The following is a 25,341-nucleotide window of genomic DNA, read 5'->3' as shown; positions in this document are numbered from 1 at the left end:
TGCTGACTGCAAACCACTGTTTGGTTGTTGTGGGAGATAGGGCCACTTGGCAGGACAGACCTGCTGCCACAGTAGCACTGCGCAGGGGCTGGGCCAGAGGTTGAACATACCTGCAGTAACCTGTTCTTCCACCCACTAACAAAAGCTACCTGCCTTATTTTTTTTCCACTATTCTTTTATCTGTGATGAATGATGTTCTCAACAAAATTCTCAAAAAATGTGTGATGTGTCTTTAAGGCCTATTGCAGGATGAAAATTGCTGGAGTGCTCTGGGGACTTTCTTCCCATGTTATAAATTTGCATAGAATGTTACTTTCTAGAATTTAAAATCCACTCAAAAATCAAGAGGCCTTTTCAAAAGTACAGCAACTCACATGTTTACAAAGTATCACTCTCCCCAAAACAGAACAGGACTTTGATAGAATTCTCATTTGTAGTTCATTTAATAGCTTAATTTATTAAACACATTATGTAAAATCTACATTGTTTTTTTCTGTTTTCATGTTTACACACAAGAGGTTTTTTTGATTCTTTTAACCATGATGCGACAAGAGCTTCCCATAGCCTACCTTCCTATGGGAGATACAAACATTAAACACTACAAGAATTCCTGGCTCATTTAACTCTCTTTTCATTGCCTTCCCTTTACTTCCCTCTAGGCCTTACATACGCAGACAGGCTTGTATTCCAAAAGTAACGTTTCAGCAGTTCCCAGGAAAAGTCTGCTGATAGAAACTCCTGGAAACAGGGAGAACTCCTAGAGAGGTCTACAACTCTTCATTTGATGAGAAGTTCTTACATGAAAGGTCAATCTCTTGGATACACAAAAGTAACTTGAGTGCCACCAACCAAGAAGTGCTGATACACATGGCGCCATTTGTGAGAATTTAGTTACTTGAGGAATTCCTGTTAGCACTAGGTAGAGGTATTGTGCAAATCCTTAAATGATGCAATTTCACACCACTTTTCAGCTGCTGGCACTGCATACAAAGGGAAAAATAGGTATTAGCTACTATTTTTAAAGCAACAGAGCTACTCAAACTACCTGCAAACTACAGTTAATGTACATGTAAATCTGTCATGCATCAAAAGCCAATTTAACAGTATGTGAAAGGCCAGTATATTTAGCTAGATCCCCAAAATGTATTTATTTAGCTAGATCCCCAAACTGTGACAGTTATCCTAGCCATACACAGAGGTAAGATTGTACCTTTATTCTGACAGCATTATCACACCATACCACATGCTGCATATCTGCATTATCCTAAGATACAACTCTCCTCGGTACTTAGACATTACCCTTTATTATACATCAACTAATTTATATTTTGCTTTTTTTTTTTTTTTTTTTAACTGAGAAGTGTTATATGACCATTCTTTATGGTTTTCAAATAAATCTAGAATCCATATTTTTACAAGGAGGATGGAATGTCCAGCTGTTTGTCCACTCTAACAGCTCTTGCAGTTCCTGTTCAAATGATATGGCACATTCTGTGAAATGAATGAACTACTCACCAAAAAAAAGTTTCAAAAGACATTAAAAATGTACATACGATAAAAGTAATTCATATTGACAAAATTAGGAATGTTGCTTAAAGCTGTGCTTCAGAAGGAGGATGTTTAGGGTTAAGTAGCCTTCATCAAGGCACAGAACAGGAAGTGGTAAGCACAGCTATCTGTAGAAGAGAAGTTATGTACAACCACTAGTGAGGTGAGCATGCAAGCAAACACAATTTAAAACTGCACAGCTGATCTCTGTAACAAACCCAAACACAGTAATATGGAAATACTGTGATTTTTTTAATAGCCACAGTTTTACTTCATTGTTAAAAACATGGCAAATATTTCCAAACATAAAATTCACAATTTGAATAAATGAAATATTTTAAACAAAGTGCTTCACAGATCTAAACCCTGCATGGTTGTGCTGTCTGGTCTAGAAGCATTTTGTAGACATCATAGGAGCATTTCACACAAAATCGAAAATGTCACTCAGGCGAATAAGAAACAGGACATTTCCACAGACATTTCTAACGTTTTTACACTTTCAAGTAGTTGAGTTCTTAGGGCCACTGGGTTTTGTAACAAATGTGTGCTACAGCAGTACGGGTTCGTGGTTCCTTTAGCAGCAAAGGCCCCTTTCAAACGGCACGTGGTCTTTTTGGGTTGATCTGTTTACTGGCCTGTTCCTCTTCTTGGAGAGCTGCTCGGAAAGATTTCACTTTATCTATAATGAAAAAGAGAGAATGAGTACCGATATGCCTATGCCCAACACAGATACTGAAACTACTTTTTTTTTTGTGTGTGTGTGTGCATCTTCTTTGCATTTTCTTTTTCTTCCCTTTAACATTTTGGAATAAAGGAAAAGGAAATGGAAGTTGCAGAAACAAGTTCATACTTCCTGGAGGTGTAACAGAGACTCTTCTTTCAAACTAGAATGACTAGAATATAGATGTGAGCTTTTTCCTAGGCAACAGAACAATCATTTCTTCTACATTACATGACAGCATAAGAGGAAAAATATCCCAAAATATAAGCCCGCACTACACATTGCTAATAAAGCAAAAGTGATTAAAAGCGATCTACCTCTAAGTTCAGTCAGAATATCAATCTTTTGATCCAGAATTGCCTCAAGTTGGGTAGCATAAGAATCCACATCATAGTCTACTTCTTCCGTCATCTCAAGAAGTGCTTTTTCATCTTCCAGCCATCTAATAGATTCCTAGATAACAGTTATAAAAAAACAATCAAGATAGCAAAACAAAAAAACATTAGCAAAGGTACAGGTTTTAAGATAAAGAGATTGAGAATTACTACTTTTACTCAAGATGACTGTATTTCCTAATGCTTAATTATCTCATTCCAACAAATTTCTGTCTTTAAATGAATCCAGATTTTCAGTTCAGAAAAACTACGTGTGCTCTACATGCAATTTCTTAGTTCCAACAGCCATATCATCAACCATGTTACATGGTTCTACATTCACGCTTCAGTTTCAATTATGGGCTATTTGCCCACTGTTAGAATCATAGAATCGTTAGAGATGGAAAAGATCATTAAAGGTCATCTAAAAGTCACCTAGTCCAACTCCCCTGCAATGAACAGGGACAATCCACAGCTTGATCAGGTTGCCCAGGGCCCAATCCAGCTTCACCCTGAAAGTCTCAAGGGAATGGGCATCCACTACATTTCTGGGCAACCTGTCACCACCCTCACTGTACTGATTTTTTCCTTGTATCCAACCTAAATTTTCCCCTTTTTAAGCTTGAAACCATTTCCCCTTGTTCTATCACCACAGACTCAGCTAAAGAGTCTGTCCCCTTCTTTCCTGTAGCTCCCGTTCAGATACTGAAAAGCTTCTAATAACTAACTGCTATGAGGTCAGCTCAGAGGCTTCTCTTCTGTCTGAACAGTCTGAACAGCCCCAGTTCTGTCAGTCTCTCCTTACAGGAGAGGTTCCATCCCTTGGATCATTTTTGTGGCCCTCTTCTGGACACACTCCAACAGGTCCATGTCTCTCATGTACTGAGGACTCCATATCTGGATGCAGTACACCAGAGCAGAGGGGCAGGATCAACTCCCTCAACCTGCTGGCCATGCTTCTTTTATCCAGCTCATGATTGGCTTTCTAGGCTGTGAGAGCACATTGCTGGCTCATGTACAGCTTGCTGTCCACCAGTATTCCCAGGTCTTTTCTGGCAGGGCTGCGCTCAATCCTTTCATCCCTCAGCTTGTACTGATAGTAGAGGTTAATTCCACTCCTTGCACTTGGCTTTGCTGAACCTCGTAACACTGACCTGGGCCCACTGCTCAAGCCTGTCATGGCATCCCATCTCTCTGGTGTGTTGACTGCACTCCACACTTTGGTGTCATCAGCAAACTTGCTGAGGGTACACTCAACCCCACTGTCAATGTCATTAATGAAGATATTAAAGAGTATGAGTACCAGCACTGACCCCTGGGGGACACCACTTGACAGTGATCTCCATTCAGACATGGAGCTACTGACTCGATCCTGCAGCCAGTTCTTCATCCACTGAACAGTCCACCCTCAAATCCGTATCTTTCCAATTTAAGAGAGAAGAATGTTGTGGGAACATGTCGAAGTTCAGACAGATGACATCAGTGGCTCTTCCCTTGTCCACTAATGCAGTGATACCAACATAAACGGCCACTAATTGCATCAATCAGGACTTGCCCTTCGTGAAGCCACGCTAGTTCAACTAATCAACTATATCAACTAATTCACTCAGGTTTCTGGAATGCATCTCATTGGCACCCATAGACTTGTGGATATTCAAGTTCCTCAGGAAGTCACAAACTTGATCTACATTTACTGGGAGGGACGTTGCTTCCCCAGTCCGCTCTTACCAAATCAAACATTTGAGAGCAGTATGACGAGCAGTTAATTAGAGAAGACTGAGGCAAAAAAATTTAGCCTCCTTTTGCCTGCCTTACTAGATTGTCTACGTCACTCACTAGTCCCTCTTGGAACTTTCCTTGCTACAGTCAAGGAGCCAAGACAATTATATCCATACTCAAAACCAAATTTGACAGAAGCTGTAAAAGAGAAGAGATATTTCAAGGTCTATATTGCATATGATAACTCCTCACTCAGATACGAGTACTGAAAATGGAACGCGCCTTTGCATTTCAATAAAAAAGAGTAGCTTAAAAAGTCATGCAGGAAAGATTGCAATCAGGAGCTTGAAGTTCACAGAACCATGCAAACTTACTGATTAAAAATGCTTTGATTTAAAAAAGAGGAAGTTTTTGACAGTTCTAGGCATGCTGGGACCGAAATACTAAAATTAAGTATTTCCCTCTGCGCTCAGCAGCCAAGTAATATCAAAAGCATAGTCTAAACACCATGCATGTTTTAAGGACAAATGGAACTCACACTGGGATAGGACTCATCTCATCTAAAGTAAACATATATATCCAAGAATCTAAGAAAAACTGACACATCTAGAGCACAATTCATTCCATTGATGACTTTTTTTTTTTTTTTTAATCAGGATAGAGTAGTTTGTATCCCAGAATCATCAGCTTCCCAGAGAAAGCTGGTAACAGACAACCTCTGCTTGGTACAACCCACAGATTTCATACTGGTGCAATACACTTCCACCCATGCCATAAACCATCAAGTGAGGCTGTAAATATGAGAGCTAAGGCTTGAACACATTTCCTTCTATTGACTGTGATTAGAAGTAATCTCCAACAGAAGGCCAGATGGACATACAGGGGCAGTAACATCTTAAACTAACACAGTCTCTCCAAGCATTAGAATAAGCAAGTTCCAAGTATTAGGGTTCAGCTATGGCATATGGAGTATGACTTTCACACCTCTGCATGTTTTACTTCAGGGCTAGTGTTTCAAAACTAAATGTATGAAATGTGTTATTTACCATCCTAATGTATTACATGCGCACATATCAATGTTCCATAAAGTCTGATGCCTACATTGAGGAGGTGTGTATCCTACAGGTTTCATGTCCTGTATTCTCCTGCAGCACACATGCCAAATGGAAAGCATGCATTAAGATTCTTAGGTTAAGAACAGAAGGAACTCGCATTTCTTGCTGAAAAATAGCTATTTGTACTTACTATTACAATTCATTTTCAGACTGTAAAAGGATTTATGACCACTGTGTTGGAGTATTCCTTCCAAAGACCCTGACTATTTGCAAGTGAAAATTTTATGTATTTGTAAACAGGAAGCAAAGAGGCAGTTAAAAAAATACTGGTCTGTTCTGGATCTCAGCATCTAAAGGGAGATATCAACAGAAGGATACTTGAAGGCAGTACTCTATGAGGGCTGCTCCAAAAGAAACACCTGCTATTTTATTATGTTGGCCCATAATGTCAGAGGTGGATGTTGGTGGCATGACAGTTGAGGCTGAATCTTCCACCAGTATTTGTTGGCAGCATGAGGGGCAGTCTGACAGAATGACATCATCATAGCAACATAAAATGTCTTATGTTGGAGGAGACCTTAAGAATCAATCAGTTCCAACCCTCCCTACCATGGGCAGGATTTAAGTGTGAATAAAGCAGAAGTGTGTGCCACTGAATTCCTCTGACTATGGAAAAAATGGCACTCCCTGCCATTCACTGATGTTTGCTGAACATTGCTGGAGACAAGCAGTGGTGACAGCAATGTTGCAAAGCCGTGCTCCAGGCAGCTATGCAGATGCCAAATGCAGACAAGCATAGCATGCAGGCTCTTGCTCACTGCTGGCACAAATGTGCAGCTAATGGTGGTGACTATGTTGAAAAATAATGTTACATAGTCTACTTAAGAATGCTTCTTTCATCCCAGGAAATATATTAAAATTTTGCTTCTGAGACACATTCCTAAGTAGACTGTCCTACCTGCTCACTACAATGGGCTTCATGTAATAAAAAAAAATTACAAAATCCCTGGTGCAGAGTAATGACTAGACTATATCTTGCATTATACATGGGGTATTCTCTTTTGACTGGTGAAACCCAAATTCTTAGATTAGGATAAAATGAAACACAGCTCTGTGCTTTACCTGGAAGACAGTCCTGTGGTCTTCTACTACTTGCTCTTCCATTTCCACCATTTGTGACACAGCTTCATGGAAAGTAAACAACTGTGGAGAAACTTCCTCTTCCTAAAAACAATTAAAATCATCAGCCTGAAAAGAAGTTGGCTACAGAAAATACACTGAGTATGTTCCATTACATCATGCAGAGTGAAAAGAAATATGCAAAAAGCAGAGCTTATCAGATAGAATTTTATACTTTTTACATGAGATTCTCTAAAAATGAGGGGAGATGGTAATAAAAATTGAAATGTAAACTGATTTACATTTGATTCATATTCATTAAACATTTCCAGTCACTTATCCTTGTGAGTATTGGAAAACATGCTAGAAGAACAAGGTAAATAGTGGGAAAATGGTAATTTCTAGTAGGTTTCAATACCTAATGAAAACCACATTTTCTATCAAGGCCTTTGCCACAGATACCACAATAGACAGGAATAATTAGGGAAAAAAAAGAAAAAAGAAAAAAAAAGAGAACAAATCCAATACATTTCAGGTAACTGGGATTAAGTTCATTCTTAGAGTGAAAAAAAAGGAATAAACACGAAGAAAAAAAAAATCTATAAAATAAAAAGCAGTTAATACATTAGAAGAATGCACAGCATAGATTTATAAACTAGGGCAGACAGGACTTCTGCAGACAGTAGTAGTTAACAATCAAAGGCAAAAATACTAGGTAGGTTGCAATTAATTTTTTATCAAGACAGTATGGTTTCTTATACCATGCCTTTGAAGTCTGTATAAAAATACACTGCAAATCTTAACTGAATTCCACGTGAACAATCAAAAAGTATGAGATGAAACAATATCTGTCAGTTCAGTGGTAGATTTCAGAAATCACTGAGTATGTTCTAGAGACAGTTAATAAAATGAGAGAAATATGCCAAAGATTGCAGAGCAAGTGTCTCAGAAACACTGATTTTTTTCTCTATCTTTCAGCAGTAATTTAAAAAATTGAGTTTTAATCTCTGTTGAACATTTAGGGAATCCAGACAAGAGATGAAAATCAGCAGTGAAAGAAAAACGTCCTTCGGAAGACAGCGCATTCAGCCCAGGAAGACATTTTGGGAACATGGTACAGCTTTCCGACGCTGGAAACTGGGGTTTTTCACCATGAAAATCAAGTTCTTTAGAACAGGAATGATGATTTCTACATGCAAAGAAAGGCATACTAACTTAAAATAGGTGCTGCATGCCTGAAAAATAATGCTCAAAACCACAAGTGTTTTAAATAAAATGGATTAGTTTCCCAGGATACTGTTAATTGGCAAATATGAGGTGTAGCTACAGTGGAAAAAATGCACACCAAATAAATGTCAGAACCTAGAGCAGGCAATGCAAACACATTCAAAGTTCTAATCATCAAAGAAGGTAAAGAAAAGTAAAGCATTCTCCCTTCACTCAGCCTTTCAGAAAACTTTTCTTTTTAAATTCTCTATGGGAATGAACTATAAAGGGAGAAGATAAACATGTATGCTAGCAACTTAATTGCTAGCAAGCTACAAATACATATTACTCTGGATTTGTATGTGGATTGTATTTATGATCTTCTCTTTACACATAATGCTATAAACCACTTACATTTTGTTCACAAAGCAGTTTAAGATCATCTCTCTGAGGAGAGCTCCCCACTCCCCACTGTGTGTCCAAGTCATCAATCTGACTGGGAGCATGGTGTATAATGGGACGAATATCCCCTGCAGCACTTGGATCAATGGTGAGCTCTTTCACCCTACAATTAGAGAATATTTCATTTTCAAGTTAGTAACTTAACGTGCAAAGTGGCCATCACCACTAAAAATAAAGCTTTATGGGTTTATATGTAATTTAATTCATTTAATATGGATGACGATGTCACCTTCACAAATTTAATGTACCATTAATGTATTACTACCAAAAAAAGAGTGTAATTCAGTTTCAGTTACATGTAGATTAAAGTTCATGTTTCAGCAAAAGTCATTTTTTCACTGAAATATTACTCTCCATCAAAATGCTTGGAGGGCATAAATTTTCAAACTCTCAACATCAACTTCTTAACAATAAAAACATGATAGAAAAGTTCATTTGACACTCAAAGCCTGACATGTTTCTTTTTCTGTGCATATAAATATGCTTTAAAAAAACTAGTCTTTCAGTACTCACGAGCTGTTATAAGCAAATCCACCAAAATTCTGAAGAAAATCAATATTTGCAACGAAATCCCAAAGAATGAATATATCCTCTGATTAAAATAACTTCAGAAATATATTAATTATTCTATAAAAAGACTTGTTAGATTTGGTCCACTAAATATACAAAGGTGACATCACCATTTTATTTTATTTTTTTTAAATGCATGAAGGAAAATAGCAAGCCTGGATAAAAAGGGTGGATGTTTAAGGAGGATGAACAGAATACTGGGAAGATGATTGCAGATCATGCAGAACCATCACCTGCCAAACAAAATAAAAATGAAAAGTATATGTGACTCAAGGCAAGGGGACGAATGAAAATTTGGTCTGTAAAATTACACAGTCAAAACGAAAACTTAAAAATAAAGATTCCATGTATAGAATGAAGTAGACCTGGTGATTGAAGGAGAAAAGTCGTCATACTCATAGGAAGGAGAGAGATCAGAGCGACTGCCACTACCCTGTGAGAAGGGAATGTCCGAAGGACTAATTCCAAATTCCTTTACTCTGCAGCAGCAAAATACAGCAGCAAATTAAGAGAAAATGTTCTTATAAACACAGTTAAAATAACAACTCTTTGTTTAATATTCTTCAATAGCTTAACAGCATAAAAAATAAGTTTTAAATTAGAACACTTCTGCTAGTCTGCAGGAGACTACAAATGCAGTGTTTTCGAAAGAATAACTCTGGATTTCAGTCCATGCTGTTAATAAAATTTCCTCTACATTCAATATTCTATCAAATTGCTCTGTTTAAAGTATCAAACCAGTATGGCTACAACACTTTCTGGCCTGCCCACTTTCTTACACTGCATACTCACTGGTGTTCAGCACTTATAAATTACTTGTATTATGAAACTGATACATTGCTAGAAGAAAAAAAGCTTAAAAAAACAGAAAATGAGGCAAATTTACGGTGATAAGCATTTACCCTCCCTCAACATACAAATGTGACACCAAGAGGAAGAAAAAGTTTCATTGCAATTACTTCATATACTAGAAATTGGTGTGTGTTTTTGTAATATTGTGTTTTTTTTTTTCCCCCCCCATTATCAATTCAACAACACATATGTTATATGGGACAGGAAAATCCAATGAGTCTTGATCAACATGGAATTCCCTCCTTTACATAACTGCAAGAGACTTCACAAGGAATGAAATCAAACATGAATTTGAGCCAGACAGATTTGCTACTAATTCCCTTGCTCCAGGCACTAACTCAGATTATAAGAGGAGTCTGTGGTAAGCTTCTACAGCACTCTTTTTGCTCATCAGTGGCCAGCCAGGGCTGCACAGGAAGACCCAGATATGGTTCTGCTCTTATCTTTTCATTCAGGGAAGAAAAGCTAATTCCAGGCCACTAGGTGGTAGCCTGTTCTGGAAAAATGAACAGAAATTCTAACAGCCCATACGTGGTTTGCCTCCTTTGTTCTTGGCAATCTCTGGGTCTGGCTGGAAAACTCTAGCAGATCCGAATGCAACACACACGGGATATAAGTAAATAAAGAGAACTACAGATGGGAAAGGCTCCTTTTAAAACTACTGAAGAGAAGCTAATGTTTTCAAGAGCAGCAGCAGCAGCAAATCAAGAGGTGCTGACAGTCTCTGGAGGTGATAATTTCTCTACACTGACGATATAATCGCTGTAGGATTAACCAGCTCTTTCCCTATTTATCTCAGATATTTGCCTACACTTCAGAAGTACAAAATCACAACAAGAGCAAAAGTGGAATTTTTAAATGAGTAATCTAGCTAACAGATACATCAAATAGGCTTGTAACACCTCAAAATTACAAGGGGATGGAAAAAACATAGTTCAGAAATGTATCCCTGCCGGAACTCCAGAGAATCATGAATAACAAGTACACAACAATCCCCTAAAGCAAGAGGAGGTGTCTTCATAAGAGGGGCAAAAATAGCAGCATCTTCTATACTCCTTGCATTCCACGCTACACTTATCTCTGGAAAATTGCTTAAATGCAGTTTCTACTGGTTCTTCTGTTACAGTTGCAAAAAGTGACTAATTGAATTAAATGTGAGCCTGAAACATTATTTTGTTTTTAATCTTATTATCAAATGCAAACACGCATAAATATTCAGGGAGCTAAAACAGTTCTACATCACGGAACAACAGAATTCCAAACTTCAGTGATCAATAGCATATATTTAATAACATTTTCCATACCTATTTGCGTATCTCAAAGTATTAAGAGTGTTTTCACATGATGCCATCCCTGGAGAAATTGTAGCAATCTGCAGAAAACATGCCAAATGTTAACAGGTTGTTTTGCACAGATGAAAGGGTAGATGAATTCAAATTAACTTTCGTTTTCCCCCTAGAGTCCCCAATTTCATGTGAGGTCCTCTACAAGAACAAACGTCACTGTATTAAGGCAGCTATACACAGTAGACATCTCAAGAACAGATACATCTGTTGATGATGAAGTTTTTGTATAACTGTAACCTGACATATTAAGAATCCATGCAAACTTCAATTTCCCTCATCTGGCAGCCTTTACACAACTTGTAAATGCAAAACACGAACTGAAAAAGTAAGACTTCTCAAAAAGAGAAATATACCATTCAGTAAAAAATAAGTCTAATGTATCCTCCATACTACCACTATCATTTTGTTTGTTTTTGTTGTTTTGTTTGTTGTTTTTTTCTTTTGTAGACTGTTCTACATTCAACAGACAGTATACTGATTTGGGAGATGTTTTGGCTATTGTCCAAAATGGTACTTAAACACATGTTTAATATCTTCAAATATTTTCCTAAAGAATTTTGTTTTTCTAAACTGAAAATTATCTGTAAATAATACTTGATATCTAACTTATCACATATATTTGGAACCTCTAGGATTTTCCTTTTCTGGTTAAATAACACACCCAGGATATCTCACCTTCTTTTCAGCACTTAGCAAAAGTAACAATCAGACAACAGTGGCATCACTATTTGTCCTAGCTTCTCTCAGCACTCCAATTTTTTTTTTTTTTATTTCTGTTCCTTTCAGGATAGCCATCAAGGCACTAACCAGGAAAAACACCTCTATGATCCTACAAACTAAATTTTCCACTGGCATCACAGCATTTTAAGACTAAAACTGTTGAAAAATAGATAATCCTGGTCTTCTGCTTTATCCTGCTGCTGACATTACTGTGCAAATAATTCCTGAGAGGAATTTCTCCTACTGGGGAGAAAGGAAAGTTATGCAGTGGGAGGAAGCTAGAAAGTCTGAAGAGCTATACACACACTAAGTTTAAGTCTCTAATGCTGATAAACATAGGAAAGCATCATGGGTGCTAATTAATAAAATCTCAAAGATTTTAAATCCCTCCAAAATCATATTACGAGAAAGGCACATGCATCACTTCTATCAGTTCAATGTTCAGAGTACACCACACATGGCAACTACTGCAATGCCAGGAGACTGCTCCACCTCTTCAAGCACATACGAACAGCTGCTATAGGCAAGTGCCACTGCAAGTGCTGACATAACTTTCAGAGAGCAAGACACAGTCTGTTGAACAGAAACGTTCACTAAATCACATGCTCTTATGCCCCAACAAGTCTAATCTAGGAAGGACAGGATGGCTCTGACCCCTCCACCACTCACTTCCTCATTCATAATTCCAGCCAAGGAGGGTGGAAAAGGCTGCACTATATACATATATATATATGCATATTTATACACAGGAATATCTTTAAGACGGAAACATGATTCTTCGTACCTTTAATCTACACTACTTATAAGCCATCATAGAAGAATCAATGTCCCTTCTGGAACACTGAAGTACCCAAGTTCCTACTCCCAGCCTGAAGGACTAAGGGGTCTTAATCTTCAGCAATGACTGCAGCACATCCAGAATGCAGAACTGGCTGGAAGGACTATTCTATGCAGCTACCTTGTGAATTTCAGACAATAATACAATATCCTACAGTGTAACTGCAGCAATAATAACATTCAAGATAAAATATTTATGCTGACTTCATGTTTTTGATAGTTTGAGATACAACTGTAGTTGTACAATTAATAAAAACAACTCATATTTCCACTTATTTTCCATGGGGGAGTCTTTTCCCTAATGCAGAATGTATCAAACATAAAATAAAGGAATATGATCGGGTACATCAAGTGTTAAAAACCCTTAGATCATGGATTATTTTTGATGATTATTGATTGTTGTGTATTTAAACAGGAAAAAAAAAGTTATGGTACCTTTAACAAAAGCATAATAAATAAAAAGGCTACAGCAAAATGGAGACATCTTGTAAGCACTTCTAGGAACATTAAGGGTCTTGGTGAGAACTTCATGAAATACCCGTAACTGTTAATCCTTCTGTGTATAGAGAGTAGTTCCTAGCAGCCTAACTTTCCACATCTTCCGTGTTGCAGATACATTAGCTAGCAATGCATTGTTTTGCTTTTGTTTTCTGATTCTGAATAGGATTTGTGAAGTCATGTGACAGTGGAAAGAAAATAAACCCATATTCTCATTAGAAAACTGAAGGAGAGTAAAAGAATTTAAAAAGTGCTATCTTATCACCATTTTCAGACTAGAGCCATACTAAAAAGCTGAAGAAAAGACAAAGCTGCGCTAACACTGTGGTTTTCATGCTGTGGTCTGCAGACTTCTGTGGCATTTAAATTGATTTCAAGAAGTCTGAAAAGTGGCCATCACAAACAAGCCTAATAGCCACTGTTTGTTGCAGAGAGCTTGCATTTCCATCAGGGTAGAACGTTATGGAGGCACAAATAAAACCAGTGAACATTAATGCCTTCATCTGTCCTTTCCACTTCCCAACAGAATTCTGTTCTTCTGTCCAATGCAAATACACACAAAATATACAACTACTCATCCCACATAGCCCAATTATACCCCCCTCCAACAGCCTAGAGCATACTCTGATGCCTGTGATAGCAACTCTAAATTTACCTTCATCATTTAAAGGCCATAACTCATCAGAATACTTACAGCTTACATTACCTTTTCAACATTCTGATTCAACAAACAATACTCTTAAACAGTTAAGACATTATTTAAAAAAAACCTCCACCAACAGAAACACCACTCTACCTAGGTCCCTAGCTAGAAAAGAAGAACAAGCAATAAGAGGGGGGAACGAGTTACGTGAAATATCTCTGCTGAAAGTGTCCCTCCAAATATAATAGTTTATGTTCTTTATTTCTTAGGCATTATAAGATTAAATGCAACAGACTGCCAGCAGCAAATGACAAATTCTAAACGCAATATCCTGCAGTAGTAGCTTTTCTCAATGAAATCATTAATACATACAGTTAACTAAGCAAACTTACCATACAGGTACGGGAGTTTTCTCCAATGAACGAATCTCTTAGCACCTGAGTAAGTTTACTTGCTCTGAATGGCGTATGAGGTTTATTTCGGCCTAAGGCTCTAATACACTCCTGAAGGAACAAAGAGGTTTGTATTTATTCAACCCATTCTAAGAAAAACACATAATAAAAATTCAATTCAAAAAAATCAGATAATATATGATATAGTAACTTGCTGTTTTCTAAGATATCATTAAAGTTCAGTCATAATGTTTTCTCTCTTGCTTAGAAGGGTATGAGACTAAACAAGTATCTGCAACTTTTTGGAGAGTTCTAGTGAGAAATATGGTGCAGAAGCAAATATTAAGAAATTACTATAAAAGCCATAGCAGCAACTATGTACAACAGTGCAAGCCACCGCTGTTATAATCTAATCATTATTTCTGTCCAATCAGAGTTCAAACACCTGCTAATAAATTTCTCCTTATATAAGAAGTCTGAACTTCTTCCAAAACCCATACTAGAAACCATGGGATAACAGTCCAAGAAAGCATTGCAACTGTGAAACAGCAAACAACAGAACTAAAAAAAAAGGATTCAGTCTAGTACTACCATGATATAGAACAGACACAATGGCAAGTTGGCTTTAACAAATAATTTAAAAAAAAAAAAACAAACTCACGAGTATAATTTTATAGAATGGACACAGCTCAGGTAAGCAGAAAGACTGAAGCTCACATGTAAATGCTTAAAAAGGTTTCAGTAATAAAGGCAATGCAACCATTGAAATCTTTTAATTATTTTGTATGTTACTACTATATTTAGATAAGGAAAGAACAGATCAGAAAGTAACAAATATGTATGCTGAATTACTGGTACAGCAACTCACAAGTGAATTAAGCTATTGTAATTAATTACAGTGATTTTCATTTAGCTTAGTATTGAAAGAAAAAAAAAAAAAACATAGAACTGTATTGTCTCCTTAATTATGTAAGAATTATAGCAGGACTTCCCCAGCTTTTAAACTTCAATACACAATAAATATTTATATAAATAGTTCTTAGATTGTTTTTCTTTCCATCATAGCTCAGAAAACCAAACAAAGAAATGACAACACTACTTCTACATAGAGACATTCAAGAAATAACCTTTTGTATCAACTCTGAACATGCTAAGACTGGATGATCACACACGTGAATAGCAAATCTTGGATCAGCACCAAAGTTTATTCCTCAGAACACACCAGTTTAATATGAACTTGAAAATAAGTTCAAGAGTGTTGAAAAAGAATGAAACAAACTATGCAATGTTTTTTGAGACAGATGAAAAATGGAAAATTGTAATATCAATGTTAAACTGTTGTATCTTACTGTACCACTGTTAAGACTTGTGCAAGACTTTCACTTATTTTTTATTTTCCCTTCTGCATATAAACTAGATTTCAATCAGCAGTACAGCAGCAGCATAATTTTTCACATAAATAAACAGACGAATTGTATGAAGAATATCTATTTTGGATGGGTATGCTAACTAAAGTTAACTGCTTATTTTATGATTTTCCTAAGTAAAAAGAAAACAAAACAATTTTATTCAATCGCATTTGGAAAAAAAAGTGATAAAAATCAACACAGTGCTGCCTGCATTATTTATTTTGATGCTACATGAAGACAGGCCACAGTTTTGGGATTGCTGCTTCCAGTTTTTCAACATGTCACACATTCCATGTTTTGTAATGACATATTACAGTTCTGTTTTGTAAAATTTGTTTAGAAGCAGAAAAAATATTTTTTTTTATTTAGACTGAATCTCTTCAGAAGATTGTGAAGCAGAAGAAAAAACATATTTGAGTATTTAAACAATATCAGTTCTGGATTAACGTATGAAAATCTGTAATTGTATCACACAGTTTGCTATGGAGAATAGCCAAAAAATAGGTCTCACTGTTAAAGAATTAACTTAATCAATTTGTTAGTTCTTTCTGCATATACTGCTGCTGTGGTGTTTTCCTCCTTAGTGAATTAATTAACAGCAGTGAACAAATGTCATTTTATCCTTTTATTTAAAAAATATACATACATACGCACACACAAATACTGAGACAAGTAGGAATATTTCCAGTAAATATTTCAGGACTTAAGTGGCAAAGTAAGTTAACCCCCCTCACATCTTCTTCCATTTTAGACATACATTGGAGAAGTCTTCAAAATTTAAGGCAGTTTTGGTTGCTTGTTTTTGTTTTAAACTACACGAAAAGCAATAGTACAAGTCTCTGCAATGCTTCTATTTGGTAATGAACAGGTGCTCCTTCAGGCATTCAGAGGAAAAAAAAAATCAATGCATTATTTTACCTGCCACATCAGTAGATAGCGCAGACAAGCAAAGTCTGAAAAAACACTTGTTTTAATGGTCATTTCTATTTTATGTAGAAAACTTCCATCTACTCAAATGCAATGGAAACATTTCAGTTACCTTGAGTGCTAAAAGGCTCTTGTTAATTTCAGCTCCTTCCAGCCGCGTCTGCCTGTCTGCACTGGAAGTATCAGCTCCTCTTTCATTTCCAGCCAAATCTATCAAAGAAAATTTACCATGCAATTTCCCTTTCCTTCGGAGAATAATCTGAAACACTGCATGGCTTCGAGATGAGTGTGCATTTGCAGATGTCTGACCAGATGTCCTTTGAACAAAAGAAGAGAAGAAGGGAACTTATGAAGATGTGAAGGACCATACACGTTAAACATATACGTAATACATATATGAGGGCTGTTCTGAAAACAACGCCTCCTGTTTTATTCTGTTGGCCCACAACATCAAGGGCGGATGTTGGTGGTATGGCAGTAGAGGTTGAACCTTTCACCAATACTCCATTAGACTTTGTTGCCATGTTACAGATAGCAGCACAGGGGTAGTCTGACAAAATGTCATACAACATGGAAGTGCAGATGAAGCAAAGGTGTGTCACCAATTTCCTCCACGTGGAATAAAAAGGTTGACATTCACTGACCCTTGCTGAATGTTGCTGGAGATCAGACAGTGGATGTGAGCACACTGAGATGGTGGGTGGTACGTTTCAGCAGCGGCAACAGCAACATGAAAGACCAGCCATGTTCCAGATGGCCATGCAGATTTTTATGAGTGCAGCCTTTAGGCTCTTGTTCATCACTGGCAAAGAATGCATAACTAGTGGTGGTGATTATGCTGGAAAACAGTGTTTTGTAGCTGAGAATTTGCTCTGTCAAGTAGCATTACTGGGCTCTCTGTATCTGTTGTAGTTTCCATGGAAATAAGAGGTGTTACTTTCAGAATAACCTATATGCTTTCAATGCAGAGTCCTGTTTCTTCTTACCTACACTGGCAGCATGTCTAACATGCTCATAGACACTAGAGATATAATCCTAATAATCTGGCGCACATGGTACTGCTACATCTCTCTCTCCAGCTTTATAAAGAAATTGAAGATTTTTAGTATTTTACCTTCATCTTAAAAGCAAGAACAAATGAGTTATTTATTCCAGACAACAAGAGAGCTTACATGTAAAACTGCCGATGGCATTTTTTATCTCATCAAGCAGCAGTCCATGTGAAAGACAAATTTTAAAAACAATGAAGTTACATTTTAACAAAGAAAAAAACTTTATGCTTAACCTCTGTCAGTACATATAAAGGCCTTTTAGATCTGAATAATCTGGCAGTATTCCAGATTTCAAACAACGTGAATTTAAGTCAATAAGCTGGTTACATAAATGCAAGCAGTTCATATACTGTAGAAAAGTCTGTTCTTCCATGTCTCTAAAAGGCAGAGAAACTCTATCTTCATACAAAAGGCAGGTAGACTTCAAAATATTAAAAAAAAAAAAAAAATTCTTTCTTTCTCCTTGGAGTCAGTATTTTCAGAAAACAACCTGCCTATTAAAAAGCCATCAGTATGCAGAGACAGAAAATAATAAGAGGTATTCTAATTCATTAATTTACAATGAAAAATTAGTGGAAGCTATGGAAGATACCTGCAGCTGTTGCCTATTTCAATAAGCTTAAGAACATCTTCAACACATTTGACTTCTCGTTCCTGTAATCCCACCACCTGGACTTGCTGTTTACCATCTTCTAACACTCTTAATTTTGTCTTCCTGTTCAACAAGTCAAAAACCTTATGGAAAGGGGGAGAAAAATAGAACAGTAGAAGAGGAATTAATTTTAGAAGACATTTGTTTCAAATCCTGTAGCATAACGTTTGGAAGAGAAGTGTAAATAATTATTTGAAATAAAGCATTCAGATGATAAAATCCCAATAAGTACATAACAATCTCACAATCTTGCTATGAAGAAGTACTTCCTTACCTTACCACTGTAGATCTCAAAAAATGTTGCATATACTTGAAGTTCTAACTTCTTATAGTTTGGTTTCTTTAGCATTAAAAAGACATCTCGAGCTGCAAATATATTCCCCAAATAAACCAAAATTTAGTTACACATTTTCACTTAACACTCATTATTACATAATACCCAGCATTTCTAATAATTTGAAAATAAAACAGATATGATAAATCAACCAAGTTTAAGTCACTACAATTTATACTGCCAGATTACAATGGAAAATGCTGAAGGCCCCAAGTAGTAAACTCAACCATAATCTTTGTTTTATTTTTGAAACACTCTATTTATACACTTATCTGACCATGTAAAGACTATAGATCTAGGAACAAATTCCGACTTTACCGAAATCTCACTGCAATACAAAACACACACTCTAATGCTTGTACAAAAAAATGTACAAAATATAAGACAACACATTGATCTCAACATGCTTGTGAAAAGCCAATAGACCATAAAATCTCACCTGCAAGTGCATATATTCCTTTTGAACAATCTTGGTTCTTTCCTGAAAAGTCACCACCCATAGTCTATATTAAATAAAAAGATAAGACAATCAAACACCAAAACATGATAAAAATCACAGAACATAGATCTCTATTATTCATAGAATTCAGTGAAGTGCATTGTAGTGCACTTTACATAAAAAGTGCACTGTAAAAAAAAAATTCTTTATAAAAGTGAAGTGCACTGTAGTGCACTGTACATAAAAAAAAAACAGATTATTGCTTACATGTAGAAGAAATACTTACATGGGTTTTTCCACTGCCTGTTTGCCCATAAGCAAAACAAGTGGCCATTCCTCTTTCAAATATGGTCTCTACTAATGGTCGAGCTGTAAACCTAGAATGAAAAAAAATAATAAGAAAAAAATAAGCAAATAAATAAAACAAACAAACAAACAAAAAAACAACCAGAAAGAACCAAAGAAACAGAAATAGAAACAGAAATACTTTAAGATTCCACTACCACAGGGATAATATACACTTTAAGGCAAGAAGTGACAAAACTGGTTCTGTATCTTTAGAGGCCAAAGAATATCTCCAAATTAATTCTTGAACTAAAGAGGCTAACAGAGTTCTAACATATTAAAAAATCCTTAAGAAATTACACAATAGCTAAAGAGCATCTCCTATTTTTTCTACAACGTTATCCTCCTTTAAATCCTCAGGAAAAAAAAAACACCTTGTTTCAATAACGCAGCACAGCAAAGCTTACTATATGGAGTTTGTAGCTCCCTAAAATTTCTGACAGAGACAGTATTAGAAGATACGTAAGTAGAACAGTAAAACAGAAAAATACTTAGGTTTTGCCAATATAAAAAATGTTCAATTTTTTTTTCTTTTTCCAAGATTTACTTATTAAGGTATGTGGTGAAAACAACATTGCGATTCTTACCATCTTGAGAAGTTACATACGCTGAAAAAAGGCTTAAGAAGAGATGTAACTAAGTTCAAAATAGAAATAGAACATACACTGTTACTGCCTCTAGCTGCTTAACACAGTTACTTCAAGAAAATCTTGAAAGAGCAAAGGGTAACCTAATAGAGCGTTACTTCTACTAAAAAAATAGTGATAAGAGTGTTTACAATACACTCTAAACTTCTTCAAGGTGTTTACACTAAGTTTAGTGACAGAAACAGGAATGATTGCTTATAGAAACACTCAGGTTTCAGGAGCTCCTTTCATTCTACTTTGGAATAAACAAATAAATTACTATGAGTAAACAGGTAACATCAACCTGTTCAGTAGACAAGAATCACAGAATCACTAATTTTCATCAAAAACACACCTAACGATACCTTATTAGCCTCAGTCTTATTTCATCCAAGCATGTACTTCCTATGTCCTCAACCAGATATTTTCTTATCTGTTTGCTCTTTACATACTCTAAATACAAATTTCAAGAAACCTATGGTTGAGTCACCATCTCCAAGTGCGTTTAAAATCCGTTTGGATCTGGTGCTCAGGAACATGATTTAACTGAGGGTTGTCAGAATTAAGGTAGTTTGGTTAGGTTGTGGTTGGACTTGATGATCCTTAAGTCTTTTCCAACCTGAGCAATTCTATGATTCTATCCTTTCAAGAAGGATACTCCATTATGTCCATTTAGTTGAATTTTAAATTTTATTTTATTTATAAAAAAGGGAGTAAATATTTTTAAATAAGGCAAAACACAATCATGCCTAGAAAAGATTTCATAAAGCATTATACAACCTAAATTACTGCCAAGCCAAAAACTTTCCCTCGCCTAGAATCTTAACTTGCAATATTGATCTTACAAAAATACAAACTCTGATTCTCCTTTAAATATTCAAAATGCATACCATGCAAACCAGTAAGCATTTCTTTTAACGTTAAAGAAAAACTGCAACTCAGTTTTGTAGCTTAAGGCGTCAAAAACACTTCAAATACAGCTTACAAAAAAATACTAAAAAAAGAGTAGGAGATTTCTCCCTGACAAACTGAAAAATGTTTTTCAGTATAGAAATAAAGTAATTTTAGCACCAAAGAAAACTGGAGTAACCACACTGCTTTTCCTCCCCACTGTGGGAGTACACTATGACATTTTGCTCTTAAATTATGCTAGAGACCTGGAAGAAAGCTATTCTTCAAGTAATAATCAATACCATGCTGTCTAAAAGAAAAGAAAAAAGCCTTCCTACTACCAAGGCAGAGTTATACCATTTCAGTATTAATACAAACATCTTTGAATATTTTCTCATTGTAACACTATTATGTAACTAATGAAAATTACTCAGAAGAAATTAGATACAAAAATATGATGTTGCTATATGCCAAAAGCGTCTTTCACAACTGAAAAGTATGCTCTCAAAGATACATGAGGAATAACAAGAAGTATGGAAATTAAAGAACTGTTGTTAAGCAGGAGAAATACTGCTGCAAGAAGCACGTTACAAACTAGACTGCACTCCCACAGGCCTTCTGTGTCAAGAAAAGATGTCACCAAAAGACAAACATTAGCGAGAAATATCCACACTGTGCTAATGCTACACTAACATCCAAAAGAGGCTTGCCTTTTGCTATCCTCCTCCCCCTATCAAAAATAAAACAAATTTTCATTTTCAACACGTTTCAACAAATCTTTTGCTATGTACTTTCTCCTTTCCCACAGCACCGATCAGGATATCATGCTAACTTTCACTTCCTGGCTGTTGGATTAAAAATAAGCACTAAAACTTCACTTTGAGATAATGTGAAGCACTCTGCAAACATTCAGAAAGTTATCTTCACAAACGCCTTTTTAATATCAATATTCCTCACAAAAAGATCCAAAATATTCAAACTGCATACCAAAATTATCACCTACCATGCCATCAAACCTTGCTTACTACTGTATCTAATCCATTCACTGAATGGTACAATGCAAGTAGCAACCTCTGATAAGATTTTTCAAAGCATTCTGAGCATTATTCTGTGCCAACTGGGAAACTAAAACAGAAGACCAAATGAAAAGAAAAAAGGAGATCCAAATATCTTGGGGCTGCACACGCATTTGTCTTTGTTGCTGCTGTTTTTTTTAAATCAGAAAGTTACGACATTTTCAGCAAGATGAATTAGCTCCCAAAGAGATCTGTGTTACATCAGCTGAATTTCTTCCAACAGACAAACTAGCTCAGAATTCTCAGCAGTATGAAAAAAATCTAGCAATGCTCTTTTTTTTTTTAAATTCACCCTCTTCTGATTTGTGTCCGTAAGTTAGTTATCATATATTCTATAGCAAGCCATTTGGGTCTGGTGCTACACTTCTGTTCCAAGTTTCTGTAGCAATGACTTGCGCATCAGTTGCTGCACACATACTAATTAATAAGAAAATAATGCTTAGACAGATGGATAGCAATGCAATTGTTGAAAACATTCACTGGCTGAGAAGGCAGGCAGTACAGGCTAGAGTTTAGCAAGGTAGGGCTTGGAGAAGGACTGAAAGCAGAAGCAAGGTCAGAGGTGGAGATGACACTGAAGATGAAAACTTCAGCATTGGAAGAATTATATTCTAATTATATAGGTAAAAGAAGTTGGAATAAAGAGAATAGGAGTCAAGGGTTAAAGTAAGCCCACAGTTACTGACATAGTAAATAAAAGAGGAAGAAAAGATTCATAAAACAAGCATATGACATACCTGTAAACCATTTCATTCGGAGCCGTTTCATCAAAGGCATAATCAAAACGAAAAGTTTGGTTTTCTAGGTACCTTGTTAAATCCACCTTTTGTTTTGGCTCATGTACCATCACAACATCCTTGCTAGGAATTGTTATTACATCAAGGTCTTTCATTAAAGTTTCTATAAAATAAGTGAAATACAGATTTTTATCTACTAACACTCTTCCTCCCTGGTGTTTACACTTATATAAAATCTCATATAACACAGCTACTCTAAGTAACAACAGTGCAAACAACTGTTACCTGGATAGCAACCTGCTAAGTAAGATTTCATTTTGGAAACCTAATCATCCTATCGGTGGAGAGAAATTCAAAAGAAGTGTTAAAAACTTGAGAAGAAAAAGAAAGATCAGTTATGGTTCGTAGTGTATTCTATAATAATGTTTTCTACGGATTTGTGTTCTTTTACCAAGGTTTATTTACTCTTCTGCAGTTTACTGCCATATACTGTGAGTTTTTATAAATAACTTCTCTGGAGAAACCAGACACTGCAGCTACTAATTGGACTGTCCAACATACAAAAAAGAAATTAACATCTTTAGAAGAACCATCTTTATTTTTACGTTTTGCAATTTCATTTTCTCTAAATCCAAATGTTATAGTAAGTAAACATTTTAAAAAGTATGTTATAGTAAATTATCTTGTGAACAGAAACCAAAAATGCTAATGATGCTTTCTGTCAATGGGAACGAACAAAAGCCATCTAGACGCGATTTCAACAGTGAGTTCCCAGGTTATAATTACTAAGCAGAACTGCAATTTACGGCCAATTGTTGTGGGAAATAAGAGTCAGCAAAATATAGAGAACCCAGTGGTCCACAAAAATCAAGATCCTCTGCATACAGTCAGGATCACTAACGTCTCCTACCTGCGATTCTACATAAAATTTCTAACGACATGTAGTTCAAAAATTAGATGCAGCTTTATGCAATCAGATAGAAATCTTTTCATCAGTTAACAACATTCATCAAACAGTACAATGGTTACCACTTCATGACATTTCATGCCAATACAAGAATGCATTTAAGTCATAATGTAATCAAGATTTCAATTGCAGTGCAATAAAATAATATGCAATTATTCTCCAGTAATCAGAGACAAGAAAAATAGCACACAAGTAAAAATGAATGTATGAAGGTCAATTATTTACAGAAACAGCTTTTCCACTATAGCAGTCAAAAGCAGTTACTTCCTTAAGAATTGTCTGCAATTAGACATTTACCTCCCCCCCAGCTCTAACAACCCGTATTCCATGCTGATGAAAATTTGGAATACTGTCTATGAAACTCACAATACATTTCTCAATTGTAAATATACCTCACTAAAATAAAGTATGAACCTGAAGATTTACTTCCTGAAAGGTCAATTCACAAAATGATTTGCGCTGTGAATACCTGAAGACTGTTGTGATAATTTTACCTGCATGAGGCTGACAGAGTGATTGGCGGACCTGATTTGAACATCTTACAGACTTCCAAAATAAGAACATGGGAAGGGAAAGGTAGTATGTTTGACATGTTCTTCATGAAATAAGGATACAAACTTTTTTTCCCCTCATCAGTGGATCGTACGTTACTATCTTCGATTTTTTCATACTCTTTAATTAAAAACATGGCATAATAAATACTGCTTCTTATGAACTCTCAAAAATAGAATACATGTTTTCAGAAGATTGTATCATGGGAGTACTAGATTACCTCTCTGCTTTCTCCTTTGCATAATTATCTCATTAATGCCTTTTTCTTTTTTTTTTTTAAAGAAATAAAAACTTATTTTTAAAAATATAAAATAACTTCAATGCCAACTCCCCTTTTGCTTCGCTGCTTATCTTCCTAAAATCTCCTCAGCAATATTTTCTTAATAGCTTATAATTACTCATAGCTTAAGTATGCAACTTATACCATTTTCAATCCAACTTCTGAATCCTAGCTTATTCCTCATAACAATTTGCTGTCATTTACTATAATTTCATTTTGTGCAACCTGAGTGCAGATAAAAGGTGATGATTGTGTACTGAATACCTTTATTATATACTTTATGAAAAATAGTTTCAACTAAACAGTTTTTAGGATGATTAATTCCTTTCAGATCAATAAAAGAAAAAAATTGAAAATAAAATAAACTATATACTGATATCAGCATACGTTTTCACTTTGCTATAATTCTCTATGCCTCTGGAAGTGCTGGCTCCAGATAATCCTTGAATTATAGTTCTGAGAGTACAAAAACACTAAATACACCCCATGCTGTTTCAAATAGAGAGGTGCTCTTTGAATCCTTTAGCTAAAGGAAAAGAGAAAGAAATATCTTTCAAGATGAAAATCAGTACCAATCCAGAAACATCTGTGATTCTGAATTTCCCAATGACAGCGAAGAACTTGATGGGAACACTGGGATTTAACTAGAGTTGAAACAGTTTTGGGAATTTTGACTACAGCCTAATGAGTAAGAAGTAAGAAGTAATACTCTACGTATTTATCTATAAATACATTGCTGTACATTAATCACAGTACTTAATACCAGGTATTTAGTAACATTTCATGTACCTTAGAACATTTGCTCAGACCTGAGCAGCAACTACAGGAGCTGTGGATCTCCAGTTTGTCCATAATCCATTAGCTCTATGAAAATTTACTGGATACCCTTGGGTGTCCAACATATCATGGAACATCAACATTAGGCACCACCTGAATAATTCCCTCAATGTTTTATTCAAGACCACTTGAAAGTGTTTAAAAAAATACATGTA

At 35.8% G+C, this 25,341-nt stretch overlaps 1 protein-coding gene across 1 annotated transcript; it reads right to left on the bottom strand.

Annotated features, from left to right (window-relative positions):
- Window positions 1-1,326: 1,326 nt before the first annotated feature.
- On the bottom strand, window positions 1,327-22,831 carry KIF2A (kinesin family member 2A; the record flags this gene model as incomplete). The annotated part of the gene is made up of 13 exons (XM_019610187.1): window positions 1,327-2,227; window positions 2,587-2,722; window positions 6,540-6,641; window positions 8,157-8,307; window positions 9,140-9,253; window positions 10,931-10,998; window positions 14,063-14,173; window positions 16,511-16,715; window positions 18,043-18,185; window positions 18,377-18,468; window positions 18,876-18,939; window positions 19,162-19,252; window positions 22,551-22,831. Coding segments are annotated over 13 exons (1,644 nt in total), but the record flags the coding sequence as incomplete, so codon positions are not given.
- Window positions 22,832-25,341: the final 2,510 nt, after the last annotated feature.

This window comes from Meleagris gallopavo, chromosome Z, assembly GCF_000146605.3.
Source record: "Meleagris gallopavo isolate NT-WF06-2002-E0010 breed Aviagen turkey brand Nicholas breeding stock chromosome Z, Turkey_5.1, whole genome shotgun sequence".
Taxonomy (NCBI): domain Eukaryota; kingdom Metazoa; phylum Chordata; class Aves; order Galliformes; family Phasianidae; genus Meleagris; species Meleagris gallopavo.
The sequence above is the reverse complement of the archived record's forward strand: the minus strand, read 5'-3'. Positions and strand labels throughout refer to the sequence as shown.